The 10985-nt window shown below is 42.7% G+C and overlaps 1 protein-coding gene across 1 annotated transcript in view; it reads left to right on the forward strand.

Moving 5' to 3' along the window:
- CATSPERE (catsper channel auxiliary subunit epsilon) overlaps positions 1–6629 on the forward strand; it is an 84795-nt gene extending 78166 nt beyond the window's left edge. Inside the window, exons 13-17 of the mRNA XM_023745770.1 lie at positions 1475–1550; positions 2385–2437; positions 5675–5725; positions 6444–6477; positions 6546–6629. Coding sequence (XP_023601538.1) covers positions 1475–1550; positions 2385–2437; positions 5675–5725; positions 6444–6477; positions 6546–6629 — 298 coding nt within the window. The remainder of the gene's footprint in view (positions 1–1474; positions 1551–2384; positions 2438–5674; positions 5726–6443; positions 6478–6545) is intronic.
- The last annotated feature ends 4356 nt before the right edge of the window (positions 6630–10985 follow it).

The following is a 10985-nucleotide window of genomic DNA, read 5'->3' on the forward strand; positions in this document are numbered from 1 at the left end:
TGGTTGCCTCCTAAAAAAAAATTGGGAGAGAAAGAGGCACTTACTATATTTTATATCAATTATAGAACTAAACAAATATTAAAATGTAATAAATAGCCCTGACTGGTTTGGCTCAGTGGATAGAGCGTCGGCCTGCAGATTCAAGGGTCCCGGGTTCGATTCCAGTCAAGGGCATGTACCTTGGTTGTGGGCACATCCCCAGTGGAGAGTGTGCAGGAGGCAGCTGATCGATGTTTCTCTCTCATCGATGTTTCTAACTCCCTATCCCTCTCCCTTCCTCTCTGTAAAAAATCAATAAAGTATATATTTTTTTAAAAAATGGAATAAATATTGGAAGAAAAACAACATTTCCTTACGGTTAGTTAGTTTGTATTTGTTTTCCCTCAGTTCTTTCCAAAAGTAATAACCTTAGCAGAGGCAGGGCAGGGGTAAAGGGGGCGGGGTGGCAGTTGAGTAAAGCCTTCTAAATTTCTCCTGTGATTTTGAGTCCTGTTTTGCCCGAGCACAAATGACTTACGAGCATTTCATAAGGTAGAAAGGCATTGTGTCTGATCTCACTTTCCATTCCAGTCAGATCATATTGTGCAGCATAATGTTGTTCAGGAAACTAATTTCATAACTTAGTCTTCATTGCTCCAGAGGTGTCATCAATAGGAGGGAACATCTGTAAAGGCTCGAGAAGGAACCACTGTGGTGGCTGCAACCTGTAATAGGGTCAGGAAGCAGCAGACCTCCGCCCTCCAGGCACTGAGGGTGTTAGTGAATTAGGGGGGTTGAAATGCTGACAGATGCTCATTTCTGTTCCCATTGTGTCAACCCTATGCTGGCCAGAAGGAATAGCATGAGGTGGGAGTGACTTTCAGGTCTGATGGCGATGCCCTCAGCACAAGCAGGGCACAGGTAGTCACCCCACCCCTCAGACCTCCAGCATTTCTCAGGAGGGGTCAGCCACAGCAGGTACATGGGGCTGTCATCTGCTCTACAGAGAAGCAGGGTTATGTCTGTGAAGACCCACGTCCCACGTGGTGCAGGGTTCGGGATCTGGAGAAGGGGCCACATGCAAATAAAAGAGACAAGACAAGAAATAATAATTTGGAAATATTGGGGGCCAGGCGGAAAGCCCACTGCAAGGGAAAGGACTTCTACCGGTGCCCGGCCTCGCCAGCCTTTTACTCACTGTTGGATACACATCTAGTTCTTAGGCAGGTAATTGTGGTAACAGACAGACTATCTTAAAGGGCAGTAAATATTAGAAAGATGTACTCTCAGACTATTTGGTCAGGAAATAGCTTGAGCCCCCATTGTCTGGACTAGACAATCGGTGCATAGCTCTGGCTCTTGCCAGGGGCTCAAGGTTCACCAGCGTTCTGGGACCTGTGTTTACACTTCTCTGATAGTGAAGACAGTGGGTGGCTTCCTGCAATGTCTACCTCCCTGTGAGTCTATACTCACCGGTATGTGTTGTTTCTCCTAGATACCAGAACACGGGTCTTATGCTTATGCAGGTCAGGCCTAGTGAATATTCAAAAGCATGTCCAATACCCCCAAAGGTAAGTGACACAGGTAAAAGGTTTAAAAAAGCTTATTTCAATAGTGCATAGATACAAGTTTCCAGTTATAGAGTCCTAACTGGTTTGACTCAGTGGATAGAGCGTCAGCCTGCGGACAAAAGGTCCCAGGTTCGATTCCAATGAAGGGCATGTATCTTGGTTGTGGGCACATCCCCAGTAGGAGGTGTGCAGGAGACAGCTGATCGATGTTTCTCTCTCATCGATGTTTCTAACTCTCTATCCCTCTCCCTTCCTTTCTGTAAAAAACCAATAAAATATATATTAAAAAAAATAAAGTACAGCATAGGGAATATAGTCAATAATATTGTAATAACAATGTATGATGTGAGATGGGTACTAGAACTTATTGGGGGACAACATAAGGTGTATAAATATCTAATCACTATGTTGTACACCTGAAACTAATATAGTATTGTATATCAAGTGCAATTGAAAAATGAATTTTAAAAAATAATGCATAGCCAGGCCAGTGTGGTTCAATGATTGAGCTTCGACCTATGAACCAGGAGGTCACAGTTCGATTCCCTGTCAGGGCACATGCCCAGGTTGCAGGCTCCATCCCCAGTAGGGGGCATTGCAGGAGGCAGCCGATCAATGATTTTCTCTCATCATTGATGTTTCTATCTCTCTCTTCCCCTCTCCCTTCCTCTCTGAAATCAATAAAAATATATGTATTTTTAAAAAGTGATCAAAGAAGAAGTAGGAAATACACTTAAAAGGTTATTGTTTCTAATTTGAAATGGAATTGCTTTTAGCTATAGAAATGTGTGGGTCAGAACCACTGAACTTACCAACTAAATTGCTTCATTTTAGGTGTTCCAAATAGCTGTTGGCTGTGATCGCACTAAATTTATTGTGGTTAAAGGGCAAGTATATTTACATTAGACCTGTCTTACTCTTTATGTTTTAAAAACAAGTGGTAAACAAGTGATAATTTAGGCTAATGACTGACATGTCCATAGTGTAATCCAAAATTGAATTGACAAGTGTCCAAACCAAATTTGTTTGAACTCTTTGCCAAATCAAGTATTACATTTGAGCCCTAGCCGGTACAGCTCAGTGGATAGAGCATCAGCCTGTGTTTTGAAGGATCCCGGGTCAATTACAGTCAAGGGCACTTTCCTTGGTTGCAGGATCGATCTCTGGTCCTGGTCATGCCCATGCGGAAGGCAACCAATCTATGTGTCTGTATCACATTGATGTTTCTCTCTGTCTCTCCCTCTCCCTTCCATTCTCTCTCTCTCTCTCTCTCTCTCTCTCTCTCTCTCTCTCTCTCTCTCTCTCTTTCTCTCTCCTATATATATATATATATATATATATATATATATATATGTGTGTGTGTGTGTGTGTGTGTGTGTGTGTGTGTGTATTTCATTTGATCATTACTAAAAGGGAAAAAGAAGTAACCTCTTATCACCAGCATTTTTCTCCACCTTCCCCTTTAATAAGCCAATTACCATCTTGCACCTTTACCTCTCAACTCTTCAGTCTACAGCTCGTTCCCCAGAAACCAGAGGGAGAAGCACTTGCCTCTGTCTTTACCCCAATAATAATTTCATGTCCATAGAGAATGGCTTACATCCACATCATCTTTTATGGGAAAATTTTAGAGCAAATCTAGCAGAAGCCAGTGTTCCCTCCAGAGCTATGACTTCCATTGATCTGACTGTGGTTCGAAGTGGTACCCACTGGATTTTGTTTTGTTTGTTTGTTTGTTTTTTAAATTAAATCTTTATTGTTCAGATTATTACAGTTGTTCCTCTTTTTTCCCCCCATTGCTCCCCTCCACCCGGTTCCCCTCCCACCCTCCGCCCACACCCCCCCCACCAATGTCCTCATTCATAGGTGCACGATTTTTGTCCAGTCTCTTCCTGCACCCCCCACACCCCTTTCGCCCCTAAGAATAGTCAGTCCACTCCCTTTCTATGTCCCTGATTCCATTATAATCACCAGTTTATTCTGATCATCAGATTATTTATTCACTTGATTTTTAGATTCACTTGTTGATGGATGTGTATTTGTTGTTCATAATTTGTATCTTTACCTTTTTCTTCTTCTTCCTCTTCTTAAAGGATACCTTTCAGCATTTCATATAATACTGGTTTAATGGTGATGAACTCCTTTACCTTTTTCTTATCTGTGAAGCTCTTTATCTGACCTTCAATTCTGAATGATAGCTTTGCTGGATAAAGTAATCTTGGTTGTAGGTTCTTGGTATTCATCACTTTGAATATTTCTTGCCAATTCCTTCTGGCCTGCAAAGTTTCTGTTGAGAAATCAGCTGACAGTCGTATGGGTACTCCCTTGTAGGTAATTGACTCTTTCTCTTGCTGCTTTTTAGATGCTCTCTTTGTCTTTTACTATTGGCATTTAATTATGATGTGTCTTGGTGTGGTCCTCTTTGGATTCCTTTTGTTTGGGGTTCTCTGCACTTCTTGGACCTGTAAGTCTATTTCTTTCACCAGGTGGAGGAAGTTTTCTGTCATTATTTCTTCAAATAGGTTTTCAATATCTTGCTCTCTCATCTTCTGGCACCCCTATAATTCGGATGTTGGTATGCTTGAAGCTGTCCCAGAGGCTCCTTACACTATCTTCGTATTTTTGGATTCTTTTTTCATTTTGCTTTTCCTGTTGGGTGTTTTTTGGTTCTACGTATTTCAAATCTTTGACTTGATTCTTGTGATCCTCTGGTCTGCTGTTGGGAGTCTGCATAATATTCTTTATTTCAGTCAGTGTATGCTTAATTTCTAGTTGGTCCTTTATCACAACATCGAGGGTCTCACTAGATTACTTGAGGATCTCACTACATTTATCGGTGGTCTCACCAGTCTTTTCTAGGGTCTTACTAAATTTATCGGCGGCTTCTAGACAATTCTTGATAAACCTTAAAAGTGTGGTTTTGAACTCTATATCCTGCAGTTTGCTTTCCTCCATTTCTGTCATTTGTGTCTTGTTTCTCTGTCTCCGCATTTTTTATGCTTCATTGTGTTGAGAAAGTGGTTTTCTGTGCTAAGTGTCCTCTAGGGCACAGTGGTTCAGCCTCCCCAATTACTTGAGGAGGACACTCTTGGTGTTCTCCCTTGTGGTTTGTGCACAGTCTTGTTGTAGTTAAGCCTTGATTTTTGTAAGTAACAGTGGGAGGGATTGACCTCCAGGCCAATTGGCTGTGAGAATCAGCTGTGTCTGCAGTGGGAGAACTTCTGTCCTGGAGCTCTAGTGAGGTGCTAATCTAGCCTCTGCCTGAGGCTATCCAGCAAATGCCTCTGTGCAAGGCTTGGGCGGGGCGGATCCCAGGGGATCAACAGGGCAGGCGGAGCGAGCAGTTATGGCTGCTCTCAGTCTTGCCTTCAGAGGCCCACTTCTCAGTGTCCCAGCAATTGCTGCAATACCTCCGAGAGAAAGCTGCCCTCGAGTTCCAACCGATGCCAGACAGTCCCGCTTCTCCCGTATGAATCTAGGTCCCCAGAGACTCGCCTGGAACTGGAGCTCAGAGCATGAGACTCCCTCCTGATTAAAAAAGACAACCGTGCCCTCAGCCACCAGCCCGCTCCGAGTGCGCCTCTGTACCTTAGTATTTTACTTCTGCACAGCACCTCCTCTGAGTCTCGGTATGCTTTTCTCTTTCTTTCTAGTTGTAGAATTTCCACTCAGCCAGCCTTCCTGTGGTTCTGGATGATGTCCGTTCCGTCCTTTAGTTGTATTTTTGAAGTGGTTGTGCGAGGCAGCAAACTCTGGTGTTTACCTATGCCACCATCTTGGTTTCTCCTAAAATATATTTTAAAAATTAAAAAATGTATGAGAAATAAAACCATCCACAGAAATTTGTCTTCATTTTTGATAGATTTTCTATCAGGTTTTCACAGGTATCAAATAGAAGAAATAAATCAATAGATTTCAAATTCTGGTATCTTCAGGAATATTTGTTTAACTGATTTTTTAAAATAGAAATACTAGGGCAAAACACCAACCCCAGAGATTATAATTCAATAAGTGATGACTCTATAATACTCTCAAGTTTTAGAATTACTGAGTTAAATGATTAAATATTTGTGCAAGTATATAAAAAGAATGATATTACAGTTTCATTATGTTTCTTTTTGTAGATTTGGTTACAAAGGTTGTCAGCGGCATGACTTCTTTTACACTATTGAAAAGTAAGAAATATTGTACCATAAGCACTGAGTTTTTATTAATTTAGTATCAATAATTTAGAGTCAGTATTTATTAACATCAATCTTTTATAATAAACTAGAGACCCAGTGCACGAAATTCATGCACTTGTGGGGGGGCGTCCCTCAGCCTGGCCTGCACCCTCTCGCAGTCTGGGAGCCCTCAGGGGGTGTCACACTTGTGGCTTAAGCCAGCAGTGGGACATCCTTAGAACTGCCATGGAGGCAGGAAAGGCTCCCACCACCACCGCTGCACTCACCAGCCATGAGCTCAGCTTCGTGCTGACCACCAGGGGGCAGCTCCTGTGTTGAGCATCTGCCCCCTGGTGGTTAGTGCATGTCATAGTGACTGGTCATTCTGCCATTTGGTCGATTTGCATATTAGCCTTTTATTATATAGGATGCATTCATTGCTATAAATTTTCCTCTAGGCACTGCATCTTTAACTGCATCTCACAAATTTTGAAAAGTTGCATTTTCATTTTTATTTAGTTTGAAGTATTTTTAAATTTCTCTTAAGATTTCTTCTTTCAGTCATGTATTACTTAGAAGTGTATTGTTTATTCTCCACATAGTTTGGTAGTATTTTGGAATTATGCTTATCTACTTGACTTCTGTGATATCTCCCCACCCAAACAAAGTAATGGCTTAATGTTTAAGTTTGAAAAGAGAAAAGATAAGTAATAAAAATATCTTTTTATAGGTCATTTCTGAGGAATCGACCATCTACAGACTTGGTAAGAAAACTATAATTTTATTAATCAGCCTAATAGAGGAAATAACCAAAGCATTTTTCCTTTTCTAGAGAGTAAAATATAGTTGGAGAAAATATGGCTGCCCATTGAAACTTGATTTCAAAGACAAATTTCACCCTTTGCTTCAACTGTAAGTATATTCTACTAAAATTTGAACTTACTTTCAAAGTTTCAAAATGAAAAGAGGGCTAATTAATCATGCATTTAATAATAAATATTTTTGAGCACCCAATATATGTGACACTAGATTTTCAGTATTAGTTAACCAAATTTGGATAACCATGGTTCCTGCATGTTGAGGGAGGTTACAATTTAGCACCTGAGATATAAATGGGTAAGAAAGCTGAGACTCTTCTCAGAGATGTAGTCAGTCTCTTTTTTAAGAAATATATATTTTTATTGATTTCAGAGAGGAAGGGAGAGGGAGAGACAGAAACATCAATGATGAGCTGCCTCCCACACTCGCACCACTGGGGATCGAGTCCATAACCCGGGCATTTTCCCTGACGGGGAATTAAACCATGACCTCCTGGTTCATAGGTTGGTGCTCAACCACTGAGCCATGGTAGCCGGGCTGTAGGCAAGTCTCTTAACCCTCACTTTCCCTCTCTAAATCACTTCCCAAGCTCCTACTGAAGATAGTTTGAAGAAACTACCTTCCCGAGGTGACATATGACTTTTCTTTCTATGGGCCAATAATAACTAAAAGCTTGCAAGGAAAGAAACTATTTACTAATAAGGGACTAGGGAGATTTCAAAAATATCTCTAACTAAATTCTTATAAACAATATTAAAAATATTAAGTAAAAATGCTATGAGGAAGGCTTTTTCAAGTAATTTTATATTCATTTGCTTGCTTCTCTGACTTTATTCTTGATTTATGATTACAGAAGTCACATAGCTTGTTACAAAATTTAAAATATATAAAAAGATAAATGATCATGTTTGTCATTGTTTTGCTGTTATAAATAAAATTGTAGTGAATATCCATTTATGTACATGTTTGGACACTAGTCCAGAGATGCCATTGGGATACATTACTGAACCTAAAATCCTGGGAGTAAAACATCAACATTGCCGAACCGGTTTGCTCAGTGGATAGAGCATCGGCCTGCAGACTGAAGAGTCCCAGGTTCGATTCCTGTCAAGGTCATGTACCTTGGTTGCGGCACATCCCTACTGGGGGGCGTGCAGGAGGCAGCTGATCGATGTTTCTCTCTCATCGATGTTTCTAACTCTATCTCTCTCTCCCTTCTTCTCTGTAAAAATTCAATAAAATATATTTTTTTAAAAAAAGATCAACATTTTAGTCAGGGCATTCAGCTTTCAGGGTCCTCTTCGGCTGACAACAACTTCTGAGATCCCACAGGGTGGGTGGGGGTAGAATAATGAGTCAGGAGCTTCAATTCAGGTTTGTCATCAGACCTTTCCCTGTGAGGATCCAAAAGGCCTCTGCCAGCATATCCCCCACCTCACAGACACACACACACAAACACACACACACACCTCACCACGGCAGCTGTAAGACTCCACACTATTTCCTCACCCTCCTACATCACCCTCCTACAATCCCTCGGTCACAGGTCCTCTGAGCCTCTGGTTAGTCTGCTATCTTGTTTAGTTTGATCTTCTATACACCTACTCAGGCCACTGATCCTCCTGGGCATCCCACACTCTTCCTCTCACCAAAGCCCAGTTTTCTTTGTTTATTTTATACTAGGGGCCCAGTGCACAAATTCGTGCACCTTGAAAGGAACTGTGGTCCGTGAGGCTGCGGTAGGCACAGGGGTGGCTCTCAACCCATCCTCTGTGCCCCTGCCTTGACCCTCCCACTGTGGCCCTCTGTCCCCTCTCTGCCCACAGCCCTGCTCTGGCCGCCCCTCCATGCACTGTCGGTGCCGGACCACTTGCACCTGCTGATGACACAGAGCAATTGGGGCCAGCACCAGCAGTGAGTGTGAGTGGGGCTGGCGCCATCAACGGGTGTGAGCAGTGACTCCGGCACCAGCTGCGGGTGTGAGCAGCGGCTCCAATGCCAGCAGTGGGTGGGAGTGGGGCCAACGCCAGCAGCAGCAAAGAATTTTCAGGAACCACCAGAGGCTCGCCGCAATGACAGCGACCAGTGCCCCGCCTTGGTCTGGAACCCCTGCTCACCTGCTCCATCATTCCACTGTGGCCGACACCCTCCATGTTCCGCACATGCCCCCTGGTGGTCAGTGCACATCACAGTGACCGGTTGTTCGGTTGTTCTGGTTGTTCTTCCATTCAGTCTATTTGCATATTAGCCTTTTATTATATAGGAATGGGCCTCATCCCCCAGGAATAAGCTATTTTAATGTTCTCTCCCAGGGAAGTGCACTCTTCAGCTCACTTCATCATTATTAAATGACTACTCTTCACTAATTAGTGTGCTGGGCATTTGTAAATCAAAGGTAAATAAGACAGGATTGCTGCACTCAAGGGCTCAAGAGTCTGATGCATTAGATAAACACATGAGCTGATAAGCTAAGTGGAATGATAGAAAGCTAAGTGGGTGGTTGGCATTGAAACTCAAAGGGAAAGTATCCAGCCTAGCTATGGAAGGAAGGGGGGTTCCGGGGAATGTTGCTAGAAAGCATGCACTTGAGCTGAGCCACTGAGTCTTAAAGGATAATGAACATTTAGCTGAAGGCAGGGCTTGCTCTGGCTAGTGTGGCTCACTTGGTTGGGCATCGTCCCATGCACTGAAAGGTTCCTGGTTCGATTCCTGGTCAGGGCACATTCCCGGGTTGTGGGCTTGATCCCCAGTAGGGGGCATGCAGGAGGCAGCTGATCAATGTTTCACTCTCACATCAATGTTTCTCTCTCTCTCCCTCTCCTTTCCTCTCTCTCTCTCTAACAGTCAATAAAAAAATCTTAAAGATAGTTAGATAGATGATAGACAGGTAGGTAGATAGATAGATAGATAGATAGATAGATAGATAGATAATAGATCGATCTTAGGCAGGGCTTGATAAGTGATAGATGTGAATAGTAAGGGAAAGAAAATGAGGAAGATGAATGAGTCAAAGGTGACACAGTCATAAGAGATCTTCCACAAACTTCCATCACCATACCCATTCATCTCCACGCCTCTGCATCCATGAACTCTGTCTTCCTATCAGCATAGATTAACTATATGCATATCTAAGCTCTGTCTCTCCATTTGTGAACTGTATGTATCCCCACCCCTTTCCTAAGTAAGAGCATTGCTCCAGAAATTGTCCCCTCTTTCTCCTGCATCATCAACTTTACCCTCTGGTTCACCATATAAAGATGCAGTTCTTTCCCAGAAACCTGCTCTTGACCCCACCACCTCTTTAGCCACTATACTCACTGTCATCAGTTCTTCTATTCTCTCCCAGATCCCTGTCAGTCAGACTTTTACCCCCACCACTTCATTGGCCCTGCTTGCCAGGGTGACCAATGGCCTCCACATTGCTAAACCCAAGGCTCGGTTCTCTGGTCTAACCTTACTTTGTCTCATTAACAAGAATGGCACATTTGATCATTCCCTCCTACTTGAAATATTTTCTTCCGTTGGCTTCCAGGACATTGGATTCTCCTGCTTTTCCTGCTACCTCACTAGCAGCTACTCCTTAATTTCATAGTTTCTTCCCTCCCTCCCGCCATGACCTCTTAATATTGAAATGCCCAAGGCTCAGGGCTTTCTTTTTTTTTTAATCCTCACCCAAGGATATTTTTCCATTGGTTTTTAGAGAGTGGAAGAGAGAGGGAAAGACAGAGAGAAATATCAATGTGAGAGAAACACATCGATTGGTTGCCTCCTGTACCAGCCCCGACCAGTGCCGGGGGCCAGGGAGGAGCCTGCAACTGAGGTACATGCCCTTGAACGGAATCAAACCCAGGACCCTTTGGTCCGCAGGCTGATGCTCTATCCACTGATCTAAAACTGCTAGGCTCAAAGCTTTCTTTTCTTTTCTCTATCTCAACTTGTTCTTTTTGTAGTATCATCCAGTCTCATGAACCTGAATGTCTCAATATACTGATAAACCCCCAAAAACTATATCTCCAGTATGACTATTTCCCCTTGCATTAGTCAAATATGGCCAGATTATGCTGTGGCAACAAAGAAATTCTAGCACCTCAGTGTTTCACTCTTTTCATGTAATAGTATTGATGTTCTTTGTGAACGGTGACGCTGAGATGAGCTTGGCATGCAGGATGAGTTTAGAGAAGCAGAGGGCTACCGCTCGCTCAGGCGAGTAGCAAAGCCCCCAAAGCTCTCATGGCCTTTATTTGAGGATTACAGCAAATAACAATGGAGTACAGCAAGTGACAATGATTAACAGGCATGCTTATGAGATCATCAGAGCTAAGTTATACATTACACTATTAATTTCCTATGTTATACAAAGACCCTTTCCACCTGCAGCAGTTTAACCTCCCTTGAACTTTCCATGCCCTCATGGACTATTTATCACCTCAAGGAAAGTTCTGCATCTGAACAA

The sequence above is a fragment of the Myotis lucifugus genome, unplaced genomic scaffold (genome assembly GCF_000147115.1).
Source record: "Myotis lucifugus unplaced genomic scaffold, Myoluc2.0 scaffold_579, whole genome shotgun sequence".
Classification (NCBI taxonomy): domain Eukaryota; kingdom Metazoa; phylum Chordata; class Mammalia; order Chiroptera; family Vespertilionidae; genus Myotis; species Myotis lucifugus.